The 24,989-nt window shown below is 38.7% G+C and overlaps 1 protein-coding gene across 1 annotated transcript in view; it reads left to right on the forward strand.

Annotated features, from left to right (window-relative positions):
• Window positions 1-2,269: 2,269 nt before the first annotated feature.
• Window positions 2,270-24,989, forward strand: part of slc4a5a (solute carrier family 4 member 5a) — a 34,991-nt gene continuing 12,271 nt past the window's right edge. Inside the window, exons 1-16 of the mRNA XM_028577656.1 lie at window positions 2,270-2,323; window positions 3,482-3,685; window positions 6,872-7,001; window positions 8,282-8,442; window positions 11,020-11,172; window positions 11,608-11,712; window positions 12,851-12,906; window positions 14,732-14,889; window positions 15,002-15,089; window positions 16,595-16,749; window positions 17,147-17,275; window positions 17,949-18,123; window positions 21,806-21,939; window positions 22,327-22,598; window positions 23,692-23,753; window positions 24,693-24,884. Of these exons, the coding sequence (XP_028433457.1) occupies window positions 2,287-2,323; window positions 3,482-3,685; window positions 6,872-7,001; window positions 8,282-8,442; window positions 11,020-11,172; window positions 11,608-11,712; window positions 12,851-12,906; window positions 14,732-14,889; window positions 15,002-15,089; window positions 16,595-16,749; window positions 17,147-17,275; window positions 17,949-18,123; window positions 21,806-21,939; window positions 22,327-22,598; window positions 23,692-23,753; window positions 24,693-24,884 (2,211 nt within the window). The 5' untranslated portion in view covers window positions 2,270-2,286. The remainder of the gene's footprint in view (window positions 2,324-3,481; window positions 3,686-6,871; window positions 7,002-8,281; window positions 8,443-11,019; window positions 11,173-11,607; window positions 11,713-12,850; window positions 12,907-14,731; window positions 14,890-15,001; window positions 15,090-16,594; window positions 16,750-17,146; window positions 17,276-17,948; window positions 18,124-21,805; window positions 21,940-22,326; window positions 22,599-23,691; window positions 23,754-24,692; window positions 24,885-24,989) is intronic.

The raw sequence follows: 24,989 nt of genomic DNA on the forward strand, positions 1-24,989 counted from the left end.
ACAAAAAGTCAGCTGTCTGTACACAAGGTCTGTAGTTACAGTAGGTTGATTGAATAAGTTAGAGGCTTAAAACAAAAGTTACGAATGTAACTACGGTTCTATGGATCCTGGCTGACCGTGCTTAACACTGAATATATTCCGTATCGCGCTTGCACAGGTCGAGTATTTATATCAACAAAGTGGCCTTGGCCGAGGTATTAAGTTCCGGAGTTTATAATGGCACACCACAAAGCTTTCAAAACTGTTTCTGCTATATCTGTGGCTGAAATCTAAAGGGAACAGAGCGATTTCTATCAGATTCCTGAGGCTCTGGAATGATCTGCCCCAGAATATCTTCTCATCTGAGTCAGTGATCTCCTTTAAGTTAAACTTTAGGTTTATTTTTCAAAGAGCCTTTCCTGATTTTATTTGAGCTTGAACCTTCTTTGAATTGTCTTATATTTCTTTTAAAACAGTTTTTTACTATTCCTCCCTACACTGTAGGGCAGGGCGATATGGAGAAAATCTAAATATCACAATTTGTTTGACCTATTACCTCAATATCTATATTGCAACGATACTGTAAGGTTGACTCGTGGTGCTTTCACAAAATACTATCACAATGAGATTTTTGATAAATAATCATCAATAATGTGACAAGTGGGTAAAGACAAATAATAGAACAGCTAGAACAGTCTAAAAAGTTCCAAAAATACATCGCTGCCATTTGACAATATCCAAAATCTAAGACGATATCTAGTCTCACATTACAATATTGATATAATATCCATATACTGCACTGTACATGTACACCAAATAGTTTCTTATTTGTTTTCTTTAAAACCTGGCGATGTTTTGTCTGTTTTATTTTGCTGTTTTGTAATGCACTTTGTAATGTGGATTTTGAAAAATGCCCTATAAAAAAGATTATTATTATTAGTAGTAGTAGTAGTAGTAGTATTAGTAGTAGTAGTAGTAGTAGTAGTATTATATGTTGCAATAACTTCATTCACAGACATAAAGACTCACTCACTTCACTCCCTGTCTTGTAATAACTTGAGCAAGTTTAACATCTATAGGCAAATTCAAATTCCAAACGAATCTGGCTTCAATAACAGTACTGTACACAATACTGTGAATGTATACTCTCTTCTAACCTGTCACCAGCAGGAACAGGGTAGCCTTAAACTTTGCTGGTGGCGTTCAATGTATGAAATGGTGCCGCTAGGATAAGTTATCCTCACATTTGTTTTAATTATGAACATTTCCATTGACCACGGCTTCCTTTTAATTATTTTCCCATTGATCTGCACTGTAACCCAACATGTAGGTCAGTGAACAAGAGCTGCTGCTGGAGGCAAAAATAAAGCAATGACAATGAATGAATCATGACGCAATAGTCAAACAGCCTAGGCCGTAATCTACTTTTGATTTCACTTGTTACTTCAGACGTAACTATGTCTTGTTAGATCTTTTTTTTCTATTCTTATTTTTTAATCTTTTTTTTTATGTAGGATTTGTATTAAAAATCTGATTAACAATTATTGAAATGTTTTGTTATTTAAGATAAAATACAATTTGAGTTGCACTTTTGATAAGAGGACACTGTTTTGCACAGTTTATGTAAATAAAGGACTATTTTACAGTTATTATGTCAGCAGCTTATTGTGTTAAAGGTGCCTTGCCACACGTATTTCATTACTTTGTGGTAATGTCTGAAGTTCTACCATGGACTCTGTAACATTTGTTGTGGAAAAAATGCCTTGGTTACCTTGTTTCAAGCCATTCTAGTGTGGTATAGAAAGCCTACAGGAAGACTGCCAGTTCTCATTAATATTCAACAAGCTAAGCTGTTTGAATCTGATTGGCTAACAGCTAGCCAATGAGAGCCTGGCTGTCAGAATCTTTCACCCAGCCCAACTGTGCGAGCTAATGAATAGTAATGAGCTCAGGCAATATGATGTCAGACTGACCAGCTTTTGTAATTGGCATTTTCACATTCACAACATAACACAAACACATATGGACCTAACATATTTCAAAAAATGCAAGTAAAAAACGTTTTGTATGGCAGGGCAGGGCACCTTTAAAAATTCGCTATCTTAAATCGTGATTCGTATCGTGAGTTGAGCGTTACATCCCTACACAGACTAATCCAATCAATCACCATAAAACAGGAAGCACCACATCATTCATGACTACATGACTGCTTTCTCTTCAAATACAGTTTTCATTTTGACCATTTGAAAACATGGCCAAAAATTGTCTCTCTTCCTCCATACCAGGATGGACCATGGAGATCGAGGGATGGGCGTCTCTAATCTTCGCTATGAGGAAGAGGAGGGTGAGTGTGTGGTTCATATTTATGGTAGATCCATCATAGAGTGGCCCTCTGTTAATAATAGAAACAGGAAATGAAGTACTTCCACCCACTTTGTCTCTTAATAGTATCATGAGACACTCACACTAATTATAGTTTCTATTTTGTTCTGGGAGTTTGTGTGGGTGAATGCTGTTAATAAACTGCAAAGGAGGAATGACGATTGACTCTAGATTGTTTGTATGGTTTTGTATGAATCGGTATTTTGGGGATTTGGAAGTTGCATATTTGAGTTTGTGTGTGTTCTGTCTTCCCACTGAGCAGCAGGTTCTGCTCTTTTTTCCAAACATCCAATATTGGTTTTCATCTCCCGTTGTTTAGTTATTCCACATAGAGTTTAGTGTGCAATTAAAGTGCCTCCTTAATTGCCAGCAGATGATCAAACTCACATCATCCAGGTTTTTGTAGCAAAACAGGGATAATACGAGCCAAACGCTGTCACAGCAAAGATAAAGTACTGAGTGATTCTGAATAGGCTTGATTTGCTTTTTATATGTGACTGCCAAAATGGAACGCTGCTGTTAATAAGCAGACATGGTTTCAAACCTAATTTATTCAGAATTTGTTAAATTTTGTTTAATTGATAAATTATGAAAGATCTCTTTAAAGTGCTCATATTATGCTCATTTTCCTGTTCATAATTGTATTTAGAGGTTATATCAGAATAGGTTGACATGGTTTAATTTTCAAAAAACACCATATTTTTGTCATACTGCACATTGCTGCAGCTCCTCTTTTCACCCTGTGTGTTGAGCTCTTAGCTACAGAGTACTTTGGGCTTTTTTCACTTTGTAAACCTATTACAAACAAAAAAAAACATATATATATATATATATATATATATATATATATATATATATATATATAATACAATAAAGGGAAGAAGCCAAAAAGCATAATATGAGCACTTTAAACAATCTTTTCAGCCAGTCAACTATTTTCATCAAACATTCATTGAAGAAACTTGTTTTGGAAAAAAATTGTTGTCTTTCTCTTGATTGTTCTTGTAACTTGGTATCCTACAGGAACCAATATTGGCACTTCAGTTTTGCATTGAAATTAATGCAACCGTGTAGTGCATATTCATGTAACCATTCAGGAACCGTCCATATTTGTTCCCAGACCATCAGTCCATCTACATTGGTGTCCCAGTGCCTCGAGGATATCGTCGCAAACGCAGGCGAAGGCGCTCCAGTCGGGAGGCTGCTGATATGGACAGGGACAGACGCTATAGCCAGAACAGACACCAAGGGCACAACCGCTACCGAGACATAGAGGAAGGACTCGATTCAAACGAGCAGAGTCTCCAAGACATCAACCACACAGGTAAGTCAGTAGACAGCACAGGCTTAGTTACGATCTTGAAACATTGGGGGCTTAGCCCAGCCCAGACATCAGAATTTAGATTTGATTGCACCCTTTTCAAGTTATTTCAGAGTTAAATGAATATAAGATGTGAGACACTGCGCTTTACCAAAAGGTTCCATGCCATATTTAAAGGAGTCATATGATTGTATGTTGCCAATGCTTTGTTCAATTTTGAAAATTAACCAACCCTGGTCTCATAGCTTCTGACTCTATTGTGTGACAAGGGCTCCTTTTGAACTGTGAACACATTTGAACTGTGACAAACTTCACCTCACCAGTAGCTCTTTTTGGTGTCTCGTCTGTAGGATTTGGCATCAACTTGGAATTGTTTAAAAAAATTATGATTCCAGTGGAAAAGTTTTTTTTTTTATTGGAATCGTTAAGAAAATTTGGTTTCGAATCCAATCATCGGTTCCAAATGTAACATGTTCAACAAGTTTTGGTTTCCGTAGCGGCCACCGTACTTCGAGGCGCCTTTTTTTTTTACGTTGAAAAAGCCCGGTAAAACTGTAAATCATCGTTGAATCAAAATAAAATGTTCCTCCTATCTGTGTAATAAGCATGTGACCCGTTTCAACTCCAGTTCTCAAAGAATCGGAATTGAAAATCGATAAGAACCGGAATCGAAAGGAAGAATCAAAATTGGAATCAGAATTGTTAATATAATAACGGATCCCAACCCTACTCATCTGTCTGTCACACTCCTCTTCTCCTCTCTCCTGCCCTGCTCATAGAAAGGATACAATCAGCATATCATGCCAACCTGAATCTAACCAAATTGCTCATTTTTTTATGTGATGATTAGATCATAAACACATATTATTTACCAAGTATTTGAACACACCAACCAATATCAGATTATACAAAAACAAACCATTAATGCACTATTCCATCACATAGGGGCTATTAAGAATATTCATCACTGCTCATTATTCTATATGGGCTGACGAATCTGAGAAAATAACCCTGATGATGTCATTCTGATGTCATTCTGATGTCATCAGGGTCAGCTCAGCTTTGGCTTTAGGCTACACATTTAGCATCACACCTTTGGCATGTGCAGTTTGAAGACATGGTTGACAAGTAGGGCTGAATGTTTTCGGGGCATGAACCGTAAGAATTAAAAGTCAGGATAGCACAGCCTCTGCTTTATTGATTTTGACCATGTTTTTTTTAAATCTGCTTACATGTCACCCGATGTTAGAGCTGCAAAACTACACTGCTGGAGTGTCCCCTTAGGACCGATCTGGTCTATGGCTGACATAATGTGCTTACAGTGTGCTGCTATGCACCTTTCTTGCAGTTACGCAAACAAACATTTGTAACTGCAGAATAGAGGAAAATAAATAGCCTCTAATAAAACTTCTGCGGATATGGGGAAGTAAGGCTGCACTTGTAGAAATAGCTCCAGTGAAGTGTGGTGTATATATCAAGTTTTCTGCACACTGCTACCAGAGTGGCTTTTACCACAAAGATTTCCAAAGGCATGGATGTGAACCAGACGGTGTCGTGCATTATGATTGTTTTACTCTTCTACCTCATGCTTTTCATTTGATTTTTGCTTCCTTCCAGCAGTTTTAACAGTACACATAAGGAGTCTGAGACACAGTCCGAGACTTTGTAGCTTCTGTTTCAGGTTGGAGTAATAAGTAGCCTGGCAGAACAATGCTGCTTTGGCTTTCAAAGACTTTTGCCGGGAAGGTTGTCCACTTTGCTACATTGATGTGGCACAATCAGTGGCAAGTGCAACAGAGGTCTTTACTTTGTTTGGACTGTATCCACCCACGACTATGGTATTTTGGAGTGTGTCAGTACATGAATATTAATAATACATAAGGTGCCATTACCAGTAGGAGAATTATAGCAGGTACAATAAAGATGTACAAGACAACAAGGGGAGAAAATGGTGCCCAGTGTAGGGAATGTAAACAACTTAGAGAGCATAAAGAAAAATAGGCTGATGATTCCCATTCATAAGTTGGGCTCTAGTCTGTTTAGCACCTAAAGTAGCTAATGAGGAGTTGTTAGACTAAATGGCAAACTCTACATGTTTAAAATGTGTAACTGGACAGGAATGTAATCAGTTGATTTGTTTTTTGCTTTCCATTTGAATATAATTGACTCATCCTGTGTACAGTAATTACTATACAGCTCAGCCCATAGGTTAGCAGCAGCTGACATGGTCAGCTCATTACCCTGCAGCAACCTCCATACAATAATGAAATGGATTGCAAGTACAGTAGGCTCATAATTGAATACCTATAATCAGGTAGAATTGTATGATCTGGATGTAGGCTTCAATACTCCAATCATTGCTGCAATGACAAATAACAGCCTACAGCTGGTTGTAATCGGGGTGTAAGTGAAAATGATTATAGTTAGAGATTCCATGTCTATTGATTCATATTGGAAATCACTATTTCTATTTATAAGTGACAGGTCAGTTTGATTTGACCTCTCAGCGAAGAAAAAAGGGACATCCTTTTTGTCCAGTAGAGAAGCTGTAGCTCCTGAGTGCCAGATTTCTTTTAACCTTTGTGTTGTCTTTTGGTCAAATTTGACCCGTTTCTGAATCAGAAATATGGGTTTCTTTTTAACTACCTAATTTTGATTACCCAAAAATAACATGGATGATTTCACACAACGGCTTTGCAAGTACAACAAAATATTGGATCTCCACTTTCATTGAATTTGAATGTTTTATTTCATTTTTTAGCATTAAAAAAAATATATATATTGGAACGTTGACATATACACTTCTGTGATGATCCTTCCTTTAATATTAGTCTAAATAATTCACAATTTCTGCTTTTGTAACTCAAGAATTAGGTATAATTTTCTATAAATGAGGTTTATTGACCATGAATTCCAAAAATAAGTGTAAAACTAGTGGTAATAAGTTGGTGTTAGTGGTGTTTGTGAAAAGAAGCGTTAAACGTCAAAAAAGCGCCAAAAACATTGAAAAAAAGCGCCAAAAGTGACTACAAGGTCAGAAAAAGTGTTGATTTTCAAGTGCATGGTTGAATGGAAGACAACACAAGGGTTACCGTTATGTTTTAGGTTATATTTGCTACATTTCTGTTGAAACTATCGAAATATTACGAATAGTAAAGACTTTCTAAAACAGTCTTTCATTCCATCAAGTGTCTCCAGCGGCAGAGCGGCTACGTTACATCCTGAATGAAGATGAAGACATGCCCACGCCTACGCTCTTCACTGAGATGGACACTCTACAGCGAGAAGGAGACGAGCTGGAGTGGAAGGAGTCTGCAAGGTGGATGACAATACTCACAAGCACATGCACACTCAAATTCAGGCACAGACACCACTCAGAAATACAATTGCTCTTGTGTTATGTTGCTTTTACTTTTGCTTCAAGATTTAAATCTGGAGTATATCCACTCGACAAATGATTCAGCCGGTCCAACATACATATATCAGTGCCCAGCAAACTACATGTTCAGATCATGGCGTGACTCAACACTGCCTCTTGAAACGTATTGACAAGTATTCAAAATAAGTCCCAGAGTCCCAGCATTGTGTTGACTCAGTAGCATGGATTACTGAGAAGATTTAATGCAGGAGTCGTCATTAATGTCTTCACCTGTGCTTTTTTTTTTTGTCTGCTGCAAAAAATTTGTTGATTGCAGATGTAAAAGGAAGCATGATTCTGCAACTCCATGGCTAATATCATATCTGACATCTATTCAGAAACTGCTTTTGTTAGATAGTTTGGATGGAATTTGGTGTTTCCAGAGGAGCTGCCATGTTTATCAGTTTAAAAAACGGAAATAAAAGGTCAAAATTTAGTCTGGCTGAAATTAATGCAAAATTAACCCTCAGACCAAACTAAAGTGAGTTGGCATTATCATTATTAGAGTGGTAGAAAATCAAACTGAGTTCAATATTTAAAGTCATAAAAGTAACTCTTTGACATACGTAGCAATACAAGCCTCACCGGTACACTGTTCCTCTGTGAGTGATTTGAGGTCTCTGCTATTTTCCATAAACACGCTGCTTCACATTCAGACGTTTCATGCCTAGGGCTGGCTACTTTTTAGGCACCGACCAATTTGCCTCTTTAATATTGAGAATGCCTTGTCATTCAATACCAAATTTCAATACCTAAGGAGCAAATCTTGTCAGCGTCAGTGAGCCAAAGCATGCAGCATGCTTCTGCCAAGATCTAATAATGCTGGTGGTTGGCTGTCTAACATTACACGTCGTAGAGACACACAGGAAAAAATGTTACACAGAGATTGGGGCTCACGTAGTATGGGAGATGAAAAATAAATAAAAAGATGTGTTCCGTAATGTGTAACATTGTAATTTATTTTTGTTTTATTAAATTGGTATCGAAAAAAATAGCATTTAGGAACCGTTATCGAAGTCATGGTATTGGTATTCGTACCGGTATCTACATTTTTAGAGCTCCTACCACGAACATCTACTGAGTAGTGGGCACCACCAGCAGAGCTGAGCCGAGTTCAAAGAAATCTCGACAGTTCTGTATTCCTCACCTGCTCCTTTTCTCTGTGTTTTTGCTGCCTTTAGGTGGGTGAAGTTCGAAGAGAAGGTGGAGGAGGGAGGAGAAAGGTGGAGTAAACCACACGTGTCCACGCTGTCCCTGCATAGTCTTTTTGAGCTCAGGACATGTCTCCAGACGGGAACAGTGCTGCTGGACTTGGAAGGCTACTCACTGCCTCAGATAATTGGTGAGATGTTCAAGATTTAGTTACTTTTCTGATAACTGCATTTCTCATTGTGTGTCACTCTTAATATCTGTTCTGTTTTATATTCAGCCACATTTGCATCATTTTGGCCTGGTGTATTTTTGTGTATACACTCCAAAACCCCAGAAGTGCAATACAGTAAACACCTAGGCTAAATTGATTATTTCTTTAGCGTCAGCTGCCTTTTTCCCTGTTGTGACACTTTTGTATGAGCTGTTTCTTGAGCGCAAACCTGGACAGAAATGTCATAACAAACTTTATTTATTAAGTGCACAGCTTCAAGTGTTAAACAATTTGAACAGGTCTATCTTTTTATTTCTCTTGAAATATTGGTATATAGCCTAGCTTAGCAAATGCTGTTAATGTGCAGTGTCATTATGGCTGCCTTGGAATCATGTTGCTTGTTTTTGACTTATTGTGTATCCCTGTGTTTATCAAACCAATAACCTTATTACTGCAGACTGTATTCTATATTATACTTTGTGTATTACTGTATTCACTAATGTTACCTACTAAACTAGGGACCAATTTGGGACAAACACTTATAGCATACAAGTAGTACCTAACATTAGCATGAATATAAACATTTCATGGTTCCTTTGCAAGCTAGCTTGTTAGCTAACCAAATGACTACATTATTTGTTATGCACCAAAGGTCCAGCTCCCTCCAAAACCCGAGAAGTGCAATACAGTGAAATGTTGTGAACATCTTTGCTCTTTATACTTATAGAGTTGATTTAGCCTAACATTAGCATGAATATAAACATTTCATGGTTCCTTTGCAAGCTAGCTTATTAGCTAACCAAATTAGCTAATTTCAGTAAGGCAGTGTAGGCTACTTTGTCACAGTAGGCTAAATTGTAAACAAAGCTAAACTCTATCAGGTAAAACTAAACTACACAGTTTGCAGGGATATCCTTATACCAGAAACAACCGCTTTTATCTTTCCCTGTTGTTAAATATTGACACATTTGCATGACCTAGCTGCCAACTCATGCTTTTCCCACTTTCTACATACTGTACTTATCACATAAAGTGGAAGCTGCAGATGCATTGGTATGGAGTGGCCAATAAATCAAATAAATAATCAATAGAAAAAGAATCATTGACAACAGTTAACGTTACAGTGTTACCCAGTTTGCAGAAAAATAAAACAACTGCTGGTAGTTTAAATTGCTGCTCCAAATATATATATATATATATATATATATATATATATATATATATATATATATATATATATATATATTACAAATGATAAAATATAAAAAAAATTACAAAACATAAGAAGATATCTTAAGGACATAAGAACATAGAAAACCTGTAACTGTAAATAACCATAACATTTCCATTTATTTTTAAAGGAAATTAATTTGTTTTCACATAAAATGACTGTTAGATAATTAATATAATATTAAAGCTACAAACTGTATTGTAATTATAAAAAAATGACTGTATTTTACAAAAAGTTATTTTCCAGTATGGTTTTGGCGCCCCAACTGCCAGTTTTTGTATGCATAGTACATATCTCAATGTTGTTGCCTATACCTCAGTTCCCCACTTGGTCAAGTGATTGGTAGAATGCTTTTAGACCAATACATTATGCTGGAAAAGTTACATTTGGCTTGGTAGTCTAGGGTTTTGTCATGAAAAATCCATCTTTAAAGAAAATTGACACATCCTTTCATCATGATGATGATAATACACAAGGCAATCTAAGTTCAATCATATGAGATGCACAAAAACTGTCTATTGCTCTTATGGAGCCTGGGGGATCTGCATTATCCAATCTCAGCCTCTCAGGACTAAAATCAACCAGAAAAGGTATTCTTTACACTGAACACCAAACAGTACTTCAGTGCTAATTAAACTCACACGCTTTAAAGTGTAGTCTGACACGATCACAGTATGTTGTATATATGTAGTTAAAGGGCATTTGCGTATTCTGTTTGGTGGCCATTTTAATAGTTTTCCAAAATGTCAGTATTATGAATGGCTCTACACTCAATTTAACTGAGGTCAATAGCTTGGGCATCAACCATAGTCATGTGTTTATACATTCAACATAGACTGTAATGTAGGGCTGGGCAATATGGAGAAAATCAAATATCACAATATTTTTGACCAAATACCTCGATATTGATACTGCAACAATATTGTAGTGTAGTGTTGGTGCTTTCACAAAATATTTACACAATGAGATTTTTGATAAATAATCATCAGTAATGTGGATATAATGACTAAGTGGGTAAAGGCAAATAATAGAAGAGTTACAACAGTCTGGTAAATTCAGAAAATGACATTACTTTACTGTAATGCAGCCTTTAAAACCTGGAAAAGACGACACTTATGCCATATTACAATATTATGATATCCAAAATCTAAGACGATATCTTGTCTCATATCACAATATCGATATAATATCGATATATTGCCCAGATCTACTGTAATGTATAATATGGTAACAAACTACAATGTGTGAGTGCTTCAAATTGGGAACATTGGATCCCTATGCCAAATTTCCTCATGTGAATTATGAATGAATTTGTCCTTTTCCAGATGACATCATCGAGAGACAGATAGAGGAAGGCATGTTATCTCCTGAGCTTAAAGAGAAGATTAGTTTTGTCTTGCTGAGGAAACATCGACACCAGACCAAGAAGCCAATCCACCGCTCACTAGCCGACATCGGCAAGTCCACCTCTTCTACCAGTGAGTACAGTGAGTGGCTCATGGAAATGATCATCTAGCTTCATTTAAAAGAAATGGCACTATGGGGTCATTATTTCCATGATTAATGTTGGACAGCATGTATTATGACATGCCATCATATGAAATAACACGTTGTGTCCCTGGGATATAGCAATTTTCTTTATCAATGATTAGTCTATTCTGGTATCACATATAATTTAGCAGCCTCTGAAAAAACTCATGCATATATTTGCCTCACTTAGTAAATGAATGAACGCACTCCTGCAGTCAACAAGGCTCATATCCTCCACAAGGGATGTATTAATGTTTGATGAGTTAATTAGTGCTGAAGCATTTCCTCATCTCATCCGGGCAGGACACATACTGCTAGATAAATCGGGGGGGGGACACTCTGTTACTGTCCGTGTCTATTTCTGTTTCCCCTTTCCTTGCCAGATCGTAATGTCGGGTCCCGAGGTGTTCCGGGGTCAATGGCCAACGTTAACCGCTCCACAGAGGACCTCAATTTGAAACAGCAATCTGCCAACTATGGTCGCCTTCGTGAGTATATGTCTATGGGTGCACTGTTTGTGGTTTCAACTTACATGCATGGCTGTGCGTTATGGCCAGAAACATCTGTCTCTCTTTTTAAGGTTGCTCTAAAATGCTGTTTAAGGTTAAACAGCATTTGGTTAGGTTTTGATTAAAAAGACAGGGCTTGTTTTGTTTTTTTGAAGGCAGATACTGATTTGTTTAAAGTAAATAAATATATATATATATATATATATATATATATATATATATATAGATAGATAGATAGATAGATAGATAGATAGATAGATAGATAGATAAACAAATCATCATGAGTCTTGTTGGGCAAAAAAACCTCTTTAATCATAGATTTTAAAACTAATTGACACCCAGCAGCTTTGACACAGAGACTGTGGACTTCTTCACAGTGACGCCTCATTCACTATGTAATCCTAAACTATATTGGTAAGATATATTTAAAATTCATGTAGATATATTGACTAAATGTAGTCAGGAAAAAAAACTCTGTCTTGTCAGAGATGAAAAGCATTTTAATGCCCACAATCAAATTCACATACACGTTTGCTCAAAGGTCAGTATCAGCCATATTCATCTATTAAAGTGAGCCAAAAACTGAGCCCAATTTCGTAAGACCTCAAAATTCCTTTTGGGTGTAAAAAAAACTATTTGAAGTAACAACTCATGGATTGGCAGGATCTTAATCTCAACAAATCAGCGTAATAATTGGATTGAACTGGATTTTCCCGGAGCTTTCTCATCTTCAACTAGCATCCTAAAACTAAGCAGGTGATTTGTGCGTCAACTTGTGTTCTGCATTAGAGGGACCAATTTCAATCGTGTTGCTTTTTTGATAGATTTTTTAAGTTTCCATCTGAAGGCATTGTTCCCTAACTGCTAAGTCGTACTTTGTCATACATATCATGCCCTGTGTGGTAAAGATAAAAAAGGGGAGTAAAACCACCTTTCTACCTTTTGTCTTTACCTTGCTCTTTGTTTGTCATAAATAGTAACTGTACGTGTATTGTTATTGTATAGCTGTATTGTGTAGCTTATTTTACCGCACACAATGACGAGTTGTAGATTATCTAAAATATATAGCATGTAAGTAAGATGTTGTAACTGTTTTTGTTGATGTTTTGCCCTCCAGGTCACGCCCAGAGTAGGAGTATGAATGATATTGCAGATACTCCCAGCACAGACCAGGTGACGATTTCTATCTTCTGAACAACCTTAAGCATTACATATTACACATTAAAGAGGGATTTTTGACTGAGGTAATAAAAGATAACTTGGATTTACATCCTCAAACGTCAACATTTCCCTTAAAGCAAGTTTGTTTTATATTTGCAAGGTTTTGGCTTTGTCATTAAATTCACGTTCCAATCTTTTATAATAGTGAAATGTCTATTTATCTGCATGGAAGCTATCTCTGGGGTTCATGCTCATTTCCCACTTTGTTGCTTTCCATTATTGCAGAGACTACCTATCTCATGTCTCAGTAAGTGCGTTATGTTAAATCGATGCTGGCGAGAGCCAGCTCTGTGTAAGTGTCATCAATCTTTCACTGCTGTTGCTAGTGAAGGTGACAGCTAGTGATAGAGGAAGCGTGCAAACACATATCACACTCATTTGTAGAGCGGATGCCACAATGTGGCTTAAACCTGGTGACGCATGCTTGGACTGATGCAAGGGTGTGCTGTTGTTGCTTGGATTAGGCTACCGGGCTTTAAAACAGACAGGTCAGGATTAAGTGTCACTCACAGTGATGAGTAATGTACAAAAATAAATGAATGAGAATTTGTTTAGGAGTGTGTGATGGGGGCTATGAACTTTATTTGTTAGTGCAACTATGAGAATGAGACCCGGTTGTTTAGTTCCAAGTACTCCAGTTGTGAGTGGTTGGCTGGATGTTCACGTTGTATTTACAGGCTTAGGTCAAGTGATAGTTTATTACTGCGTGTGTGTGTGTGTGTGTGTGTGTGTGTGTTTTGTGTGTGTCATATTGTCTATGTCAATATTGAACTGGCACTGGGAAAAGCACGGATCTCGTTGTCCAGTCCGCGTGCCTGGCCCCTTACATGTAGCCACAGATTTGGGCTGTGGGTCGTTGGCAAGGCTGAGTGTTATTGTGCTGCCGTTCAATTTCCTGCCACACATTTACATGCAATCAGACAGGTCAGGTTAGCTTGTCATCCCTCTTTTAGTCACAGCTGTGTCAGCTTGCATTTGTTTTGCCTCTCTGATTGCTGTTTCTTGAGCCTTAATGGTCATGAAACAACCCAGGGTTGTTATCTTGCAAATGTCTGCTAATTTAACGACGCCCTCCGAGATGTATCTGCCTAGTTTAGAGAGACTACTATTAACAAATGGTGAGAAGCTTTAATGATCCCTGTAGAGAGATCCAGCAATTGCAGACTCAAATAAAGGGCTGCAACTAACAATTAATTTTGCAGTGTTTTCCCCTAGGTTGACTGCTTTGACAAACTCCACGAAGAACAATGAGAGCAAAACAACATCACTGATCTGTTTTAACCATACAGTGTATGGTTTTCGCCGAATATTCTCTGGTCCAGCTCAGCTAAAAAGACTGAATCCGTCAGCACGTTAGCGTGTCCTTTACTATTGAGACTGCTGACAACATTTCAACTGACTTTAGCACTTTAGTTAACACACTCGACTGTCCTGCTGTCATAGACATGAACTAACAGTTCATGGACTCACGGCAGTAGGGGAAACGCCAATTATTTTCTCGATTAAGCTTTTTTTCTATAAAATGTCAGAATAGTAAAGAGCTAGTGTAGTCACTGTACTATCACATATGACAAATACAGCATTAACAGCATTAACATTAAGAAGCTGTTTTTTTTTGCTTATTTTTGCTTAAAAATGACACAATGACATATCTTAATAGTTAGCATTTAATACATATAAGAGAACAGAATAATGCTACAAATGACTGCAAAAAACAGAATGTGTACTCTTCAGAAGATGTCTTACTGTGCTCTCTCTTTGTCCCTCCTTTCTGTAGCTTAAAAATAAATTCATGAAGAAAATCCCCAGAGATGCAGAGGCATCCAACGTCTTGGTGGGTGAAGTGGATTTCCTTAACAAACCCTTTGTAGCCTTTGTCCGCCTGGCCCAGGCTACAACACTAGGAGGTCTCACTGAGGTCCCTGTTCCCACCAGGTGAAATGATCTGCAATATCTTTCGCTTCTTCACCCTTACTCAACAAATCCCTTTCACAGACACCTTTCATTCCACCTCACACTAAACCCCACACGTGTCTTTACCATACAGATTCCTCTTCATTCTCTTGGGACCCCAAGGAAAGGCCAAGTCGTATAATGAGATCGGCCGAGCCATAGCAACCCTAATGGTGGATGATGTAAGTGTCTGGCATTGTGTTTTCAAAATGTTTCCATGACATGTCTTCTTTATTAGATGGCACATGCTGACACTGAGAGTGTCTCACTAAAGCTGTAGGGACAGAACGTGTCATTTACTGTACTGGAGTAGAAGCTAAAATGTAAATGATTTGTTTTTTTAATTATATCTGGAAGTGATGCTGATTGCTAAGCATCAGTTAGGAGCAGGGCTTCTATTGTAATGATGAGTCATCCATGGCTTGCTAATGGGAGTGTTACTCTCTCTCAAGAATGCAATTTTAGTTGTTACAGCCTTCTATCACTTAGCACAAAATGTATTGATATTTAAATAGCGGATTCTAGAAATAATATGCTGTTATTTTTAATTGCCACAGAAATAGTATGTTCACCTGCCACAACCAAACACTGACAGTAAGGTTGGTGGTTAGTAATCTTAGGTTTATCCCCATTATAATCTGACATGTTAATGGTTAAGGTTATAACCTTCCCTCTTCCACCTCTTCCCAGCACCACCTTACCAAAACTAATGACATTTCCGTCAGCCTTAGCTGTACTTTGTGCTATTTAGCATATGTAAGTATGCTAACACGGTAAGCTAAAAACATGTTAAACATTATATCTGCCAAGCATGTTAGCATAGTACAGCCTCACAGCTTAAAAGGGCTGTATACTAATGTCCCCTCATCTATCCAATGACAAAATGCTGCTCACTTGTTTTATTCCTGTTCTTAGATCGCAACACAGAGACGCAGAAAGTCTCACACGTCTCACACGTTTAGAACAAGCACTACAGTGGATAGGATGTACTTCAAAATCTCATAAAATGGTTTCATTAAGCGTTTACTTTATCATTTAACATAAAGTAAACACATACATCCTTTAAATGTTATATAGGTTACAGTTATATGATGGATTAAAGTTAATAGCTAGAAACTTGGCAGCGTAGAGCACAACACATTCAGTGATTGTTTTTACAGACCAGAATCAAGTTACTGTAAGATGTTTGTGTTAGAGTGAGAAAATCAATGAAGGTACCACATACCACTCTTGGGGAAAAAAATGTCTTTCTCTTGCTGCAGATACCTGCTGCTTTTACTTTTTAAACAGTTTCTGATATTTAATTTTTTAAAGTTATTTTTTTTGGTTTACAATCCTAATGAGCAGTGCAGAGTGCAGTATCCCTTTAGAAAACTAGAACTGGACCAATGCCCAAGTCATTGCCAATTAGAATCAACCCTTTAATTATGCTCCCACTTGACTCACAGTTTTTTCAGGGCATGATTAGTTACTGACTGACAGTTGTTTTTTAATGTAATCCAACTGAGGTCAAAATGTCGATATAGCATCCGCAGTTTGTTTGTTTAAGTCTCCAGAGGTCATTGTAGAGGATAGGAAACAGTCAAATCCAAATTATTACAGCAGTACATGCTGATCACTATCACCATGATATAAGCTAATTGAAATGATAAAATCCTCTGCCTTCATCTCTCTCTTCATCTCCCAGCTCTTCAGCGATGTAGCCTACAAGGCCAGAGATCGTGACGACCTCATCGCAGGCATAGATGAGTTTTTGGATGAGGTGATTGTGCTGCCGCCTGGAGAATGGGATCCCAAAATCCGCATTGAGCCGCCCAAGAAAGTCACCTCAGCTGATCAAAGGTTGGAGTTTTACTGTCCGACTCAGTAATGCATATTAAGCTCTCAACTTCTTTGTCTGTGGCACAATGAGCAATACGCCTACAACAGTTGTATGAAGATAAACCTTCCCTAAAATCAACTTTTTGTCAAAGATTTAGACGGCCTGATTGAAACTCTGAAGTTAGAGCTTTATGCAGGGTGCAATAACGTCTCCATGTCAGCAACCAATGCCGACCAAAGCTTGCATGGGTAAAAGCATAGAAATAAAATGTTTTTTAATTGATTTTATTTCTACGGGTAAAAGCCTCTGAAACGGCACTTATGACATCATGGAGTCATCCTTTAATAAACCTACATGAATTTATTGATACCACCCATATTGACTCCCATCTGTGGCGTACCTTTATCTTTTCTGCAGGAAGTCAGTGTTTTCCTTAAATGAGCTGGGCCAGATGAACGGTATAGCTGGAGGAGGAGGAGGCCTGGCTGAGGACGAGGAGATGCCAGTGCAGCATGAGCTTGGAGAAGAGCTGGCATTCACTGGACGGTGGGTAGTCCAGGCCACATGGCAAGCTGCTAAGAGGTTTGGATCAAACTTAACCTGCCTCTGGCATATGGAAATTTAATTTGAATATAAATTCATTAACATCTGGCAAAGCGGGAAAACTATTTGGGTACAAATTAAACTCTCCAAAAGACACCCCTCCTAGCTGAGAATACAAGGATTAACCTTCCGTCAAATTAGCAGTGTTGGACTGCCAGTTTGAGCTGTGCCTAAACGACAGTGTTTCACCTCGTTTTGCTTTACAGCAGGAAATGTAGCGCAAAATGTTATTTTATCCTGATCTAATGCAGTGATCGTTTGTTGTTGTTGTAAGTATCCTAACCCATTAGATAGAAAAACACAGCACAGATGGGTATCAAAGTCTATACAAAGTTTTTTCTAGCTTTTATTCCCTTTAGGCTTCAATTTAAATTGTTCTTTTCTTTAATTTTCTGGCTACTAGAGGATTCTGATCTTTGATTTCAAGGCAATTCAAAAGAATAATCTTTGACACGTACAGATAACAAATAGACATTTCTTCCAGGAATGATTAAGTCAAACTGTTGTGTAACGAAACTCTTCTTAGTACATATGCTGCCAACTAGGTGACTGTATCATGTCATATGGCCATTTTAATTTCAAAATACTAACCTCTGTGTGTGTCTGTGTACAATAGCTTCTGTGGTGGTCTGTACCTGGACATAAAGCGAAAATTGCCATGGCTGCCTAGTGATATCTATGAAGGTTTCCACATTCAGTCCATCTCCGCAGTGCTATTCATCTACTTGGGCTGCATCACCAACGCCATCACCTTCGGTGGTCTACTGGGGGACGCTACTGATAACTACCAGGTAAAACAGAGTAAGAGTGCCAAACTCAGGAAACAGAACAAGTGAATTTATTTTAGTCAATTTATGTAAACTTGGTTTATCACCTAGATATGCACTTTAAACAGAGATGGTTTCATAGATGCTGTCAGGCTGTTGGTCTATAGCTGAACATTTAATGGCATTTTCGGGAAACTTTGCATGATAACTAAGTACACTACTGGTCAAAAGTTTTAGAACACCCCAATTTTTCTAGTTTTTTATTGAAATTTTAGCAGTTCAAGTCCAATGAATAGCTTGAAATGGTACAAAGGTGAACTGCCTGAGGTTAAAAAGAAAAAGTAAGGTTACCCAAAACTGAAAAATAATTTCATTATTTGAAATTGCGAAGAAAGTCAAGGTGTCAGGGAGTACAGTATTCTTCACCATCAAAAGGCACTTAGAAACTGGGGGAAACTCTGACAGGAAGAGGTCTGGCAGACCCAAAGCCACAACAGAATCAGAAGATAAGTTTCGGAGAGTCAACAGCTTGCATGATAGGCGGCTCACAGGATAACAGCTTCGAGCACAGCTTAATAGTAGTCGTAATAAGCAACTCTCAGTTTCAACTGTAAAGAGAAGACTGGAGTCTTCTGGAGCTGCAGGTTTGATAGGTCGAGTTGCAGCAAGAAAGCCATTGCTAAGACGTCAGAATAAGAAAAAGAGGCTTGCCTGGGCCAAGAAACATCGTCAATGGACTACTGAAGACTGGAAGAAGGTGTTATGGACTGATGAATCAAATCTTCGGTTCATCACGCAGGATTTTTGTACGCCGTCGAGTAGGTGAAAGGATGGTTCCTCAGTGTGTGACATCAACTGTCAAACATGGAGGAGGAAGCGTGATGGTCTGGGGCTGTTTTGCTGGATCCAGGGTCGGTGATTTGTACAGAGTGAAAGGCACCCTGAACCAAAACGGCTACCACAGCATTTTGCAGCGCCATGCAGTACCCTCTGGTATGTGCCTAGTTGGTCAGGGGTTCATCCTACAGCAAGATAATGACCCAAAACATAAGTCCAAGCTATGCCAGAACTACCTTAGCAAAAAAGAACAAGATGGTAAGCTGAAAAACATGGAGTCATGAGAGCACAGTCACCAGACTTAAACCCCATTGAGCTGGTTTGGGATGAACTGGACAGAAAAGTGAAAGCAAAGCAACCTACAAGTGCCACACGTTTATGGGAACTTCTGCAACAGAGTTGGGAAGAACTTTCTGAAGAATATTTGATTTCCATTGTAGAAAGAATGAATTTAGAATAAATTTTGGTTTATAAATTGATTCCATGATTTCTTTTTTAACTTCAATTATTTATTTGTTCTATTCTTTCATTTCAGAGTACAATAAGACATTGAACTGCATGAATTTCAATAAAAACCTGGAAAAATTGGGGTGTTCTGAAACTTTCGACCAGTAGTGTAGTTTAATCGAACTTTTCCCAAAAGACTTACTTTTTTGCTATTTACCAAGCTTGGGAATATAAAGAATATGTTATTTAAAATATCAACAATGTTCTATAAATATACGGTTACAAATGCTAAACTAACCTGGGCTGGTAACAACGTCTTCGGTTGGCGTCCTCGTCGGGCCAGCCCCCCTCTTCCTTGTTGTTATAGTCCTGGTTTTAAAAGGTGTATTTACAAAAGTTGTGTTGTGGGAAATCAAGAATAGTGTTCTCCGTGCATGTGGTTTGCAGCCTTCCGCTTGAGGTGTGCTGCATCCGTATTCGTCCCCCTCCGGAAACAACCTCAATCTGAGTCTCATCTCACACACCTGCAATGACTGGGTTAAATCAGATCAACCAACACGCCACCCCTCATGTATGACATGTCAGTCTGTCCCTGTCAATCAGCTAACCACGCCCGCTTCTCTAAAGACCCTAAACTGATATCATAACAACATCATTTGGATTTAAACATCTTATTGCTTCATATAAAACTGCATTTCATAGAAAACAAGATCCTGCAAATTGTGCTTAAAGGAAGTTTGTCATTTTGGGAAATATGCTTCTTTGCTTTCCTCTCCGAGAGTGAGATGAGAATATTGATACCACTCTGATGTCTGAGAGAGAATAGAAAACAGCTACAGCAGAAATGATTTAGAATGCCACAATTCACCTGAGAGTTACAATACAATTTATACATGTTTCTTTTCCCCGTATTCAATACATATTAGTTATGCATGCATGATCCTTGATACTGTGTCTGGGTGTCCATGGTAGATGTATCCAGTGCCAAAACTAGGGCTGGATATCGTTAAAAAATGTCTATACCGGTACCAATACGTGACTTCAATACCGGTTCCTAAACAATACTTTTCAATACCAATTGTGTAAAAGAAATTAAAACAGCATAGCTTAGAAATCTAGACGCACCCTAGCGGCAGCAAATTTAATTTGCAGCCAGGGCGGTCTAGGCACTCTCCGTTGGTTTGCGAGCTGGAAAAACCAAACTCTGGTCAGGCCAATCACATCGTGTATAGAGTCGATAGGCGGGCTTATGGCTGCTGCTGCTGGGAACAGCGGTCTTCTGGAAGACTTGGAGTTAAGCTTTTCTTTGAGAAAAGAATGGCACTGAAATCATTCTTAAAAAAGGAAGATGTGTTCAGAGTTTTGCCGACCGGATACGGCAAAAGTTTAATCTATCAACTAGCTCCGCTACCTTCTTCGTTGCCCTGCCTGGTTGTAGCGCTATCCTATTGCGTGCAGAAGGAATTTGAAAGACAACCGTTTATCCCGCCCCTCGGGTTGAGCTCCGTCAATGGTGAGTTCCCAGACCCAACATCTTGATGTGGGTCTGGCTTGTCAGGCTAACACCATCACACATTACGGCAAAAATCCTTTTTCTTTTTTTTCAGCTCCTACTATGTGAGCCCCGTCTCTGTGTAACATGGAGTTTTCCATGCCTGCCTCTGTGACGTGTAACATTAGACAGCCAATCACAAACATGATTAGATCTTGGTAGAAGCATGCTGTATGCTTATTGGCTCCCTGACTCTAATGAGATTTACTCCTTAAGTATTGAAATTTGGTATTGAATGGTGAGGCATTTTTTCAATACTCGATACTTTAGACGCAATTCAGTCGTTGCCTAAAAAGTATTGGATTTGGTACCCAGCCCTAGCCAAAACATGCCTGGATTATTGTTGCAGCACACAGGCAAGTAGCAGCCATAGATTTTAATCAACTGATGGCAGCTCAGGAAGTTCAAGTGCAATTTGTGTGTCATATTTATCAGGTTAGATTACCTATGCATTGCTAGTTTGTCATACAAATGACACTGTTTTCCTGTTTTTAATTTTGTTTGTGCTGAATTAAATAATATCTACTTCAGCATGTCAGTCATCTGAATGTGTTTTCATATTGGAACAGCTGAGCAAAAACTACAACACATCATCATTCATTTAATTTTACTGCTCAGTCATCAAACAGTGATGTCACTGACTCTAATACACCAGCCACGCCCACCAACATGCACACACACAGACACACTCTCCTTTGTTTTATTGTTGCTCCTTTCTTCTCATCTGAAGTTTGAACACACACACACACACACACACACACACACATATATATATATATATATATATATATATAAAAATTATTTTTTCAATTCTGCTGCACTTTCATTTTCCACCAAATTGTTCTGTTTCCCCCCCTCACTCTCCACCAGGGTGTGATGGAGAGTTTCCTGGGTACGGCGCTGGCTGGCTCGGTCTTCTGTCTCTTCAGCGGTCAGCCCCTCATCATCCTCAGCTCCACTGGACCCATCCTCATCTTTGAAAAGCTCCTGTTTGAATTCAGCAAGTGAGCTTCTTTAGAGCCAAACAATCTTGCAGTAGACTGACATAGTGGGAATAATGAGTACTGTAGACACCCTCTTTAATGTGATTTAGAGGATTATTTGATAATCCCATTAGATAGAAAAACACAACACAGACGGGTATCAAAGTTTATACACAGTGTTTTTCTGGCTTTTATTCCCTTTAGGCTTCAATTTAAATTGATCTTTTCTTTAATTTTCTGGCTAGTAGAGGATTCTTATCTTTGATTTCAAGGCAATTCAAAGAATAATCTTTACATCTTTGATGTAAAGATAACAAATAGCGTTGGATATGTTTGTTTTGGTTGTATTCATAAATTCCCTTCATCGGTGTATCACCATGCTTCTCTTACTTCCCTGACTTCCAAAAGAAACAACGGCATAGATTACATGGAGCTGCGTCTGTGGATCGGCATGCACTCCTGCCTGCAGTGTTTCCTCCTGGTAGCTACAGATGCCAGTTACATCATTAAATACATGACACGCTTCACTGAGGAGGGCTTCTCCAGCCTCATCTCCTTCATCTTCATCTCTGATGCCATCAAGAAGATGGTGGGCTCCTTCAAGTATTACCCCATCAACACTGACTTTAAGCCCGATTACGTCACCACCTACAAGTGCGAATGCCTGGCTCCAGACCTGAGTGAGTTCAACCCTTGACTCAGGGATATGCAAGGGGGGGGGGTTATCTGTGACTACGAGTGGCTTTTTTTGGGCTCAGTAGCCTGATGACACAGGCAGGTTCTAGAGGAGACTAAAACCACCTGTATTCAGTTTATCAAACCGTTATAGTGAAGAACATTAATCTTATTAGCCTAAGTAACAATGTAGAGCTTGAACTGAGAAAGGAGTCCAGTTCTCATTAGTGAAGGGTGGTAACCTTATTTTTCCATATTAAATTCTGCCGACAATTAGGTACTAATTACACATACACTGCCATCCATTTACCAGAGCATACCATAAGTTAATGAAATCATTTCCTGCCATCAGTTTCAGCTCATTTCTCTATTATTCAATATCAACATTTGAAATCCATCACAGTGAGCATTTACCTGCAAATACATTTTCTTTTTAAACTTGGGTAATACAAACAAAACTGTCCCTATTGGTGAACGCTTCAACATCTGAGGCTTAACAGTCAGGAGCAGAATGGCAAACCTTTTAGATTTTCACGATTACCCATGTTTGCTCATCGCTTCTGCTGTGGATATTATTCCATCATGATGTAGCTTTTCAATACATTGTCAGCAGCTAATTTTCTTGCTTGGGATGTTGTTGCATTACTGAGCTGTAAAAAGTATTCCTGCTCTTGGCTTTAGTGCCGCATATCAAGGTAACTTTAATTAGCCTATACCTCAAACAGGTGTGTCTTACAGCCATTTTAGGCAACCAATATGTAAGGTTAGGTCGTGTCAGATTAAAGAAAAACGTGTTGCTATCTGTGATGATTACCAACGTCAACTATTCTTCTGAAAATCGTCAAGACGTGCCAATTCCTCTGCTAATCTCTTAACCATTTTTGAAATTGGCAGTGATCTACAGTAATTTCTGTTGACATTGATTTCTGTAACTGATTTGTCTCTTGTTTGTTTTCGCCATGCACAATTTGGCTGCTGTCTCTTGCAAGTGAGTACCTCTTTGTTTGTCTGCATGGGCCTCGGAGTGCTCTCTGCAACGTCCAGCTGCTGGATCCTCATTATGTTCACATCTTCATTTTCTGTCTCATTCATAAACAGTGACTGCAATGATCTTCAATGATTTAGCTCCAATGCCAGATAACAGCTCTAGTGTCTCTGGGGTAAGTGCTTGTTTTTTTTCTGTGCCTATTTTAGTGCATTGTATTTCAAGCTGAATGTTTTATGAAAGGGTCAGAAACATTTCGCCAAATGAACTACAGGGGGTGTTTTAAAGCCCAAATGACAGCATTGTTAGAAAACAACAAACTGTTTTGTTGACAGCCAACCCAGGTATGAACGCCGCTCTCGCTTTGCTCTCCTCTTTGCTCTCCTCGTCTCTCCTTTGTTTGTTTCTCACATCTATCCCATCATCCTCTCTGACTCTGGATTATAACTTCACATCTGTGACGCCACTCTGTCTCTGTTTACATTTTCCTCTATTACCCCTTTCCCACTGGCCAAAAAACCCCAACTAACACCCACTAACATCTGGCTTTTGTCTGCAGTGGGAAAGGTTACAATCGGCATTCTCTCCCGGGACAAATGACTCTGCAGTAGGCACGGGTATTTATTGGCTCCAGCTCTGATCAGCAGTGATGGAAACATAGAAACAAGAGTAGTGTATCTCTTTTGGAGAATAGCAGAGCCAGTGCTTAGTGTGCGTTTGTGTGGCGGTGTCTGGGGAGTGTGTGGTGGTTCGAGTGATGGTGAATGCAGAGCGATCGGTCTGAGCCGAGGAGAGTTTAAGTTTATTAGCGAAGATACCAAGTGAATGCACAGGAGAGTTTGCAGTTCTGCGCACTGAAAGCTGTAGCGGGAAAGGTTAACCCTGTCTGGCGCGTTTATGACGTTGAACGTGACGCGCCAGAAAAAAGACAGATAGGCACACTTTTCTTTTGGCATTGGGAGAGGAATCTATCGGCAATTTTTAGCAGGTTTACCCTTAAAAAGAATGCTCATAGACACAGATTTTGTAAGGAAAAGGGTATATGTCTGTGTCAAAATATTTCACTCTTCTTCATCCTCTCCTGTCTCCCCAACACTGGCACCCACCATCCCAGATAAATGTGACAGGTCTGGACTGGAGCCAGCTGAGCAAAAAGGAGTGTCTGAAGTACGGAGGCTCTCTGGTGGGGAAGTCCTGCAAGTTCGTCCCTGATCTGGCCCTCATGTCCTTCATCCTCTTCTTTGGCACTTATTCCATGACTGTAACCCTCAAAAAGTTCAAGTTCAGCCGCTACTTCCCTACTAAGGTGACAAAACTATCTGTCAATCTATCTGTGTATCTTATTTAATCAACAAACAAAAAAAAATAGGAATAAGTGCAATCCAGTTAAATTCAAAGGTTCCCAGAGGAG

The sequence above is a fragment of the Perca flavescens genome, chromosome 5 (genome assembly GCF_004354835.1).
Source record: "Perca flavescens isolate YP-PL-M2 chromosome 5, PFLA_1.0, whole genome shotgun sequence".
Classification (NCBI taxonomy): domain Eukaryota; kingdom Metazoa; phylum Chordata; class Actinopteri; order Perciformes; family Percidae; genus Perca; species Perca flavescens.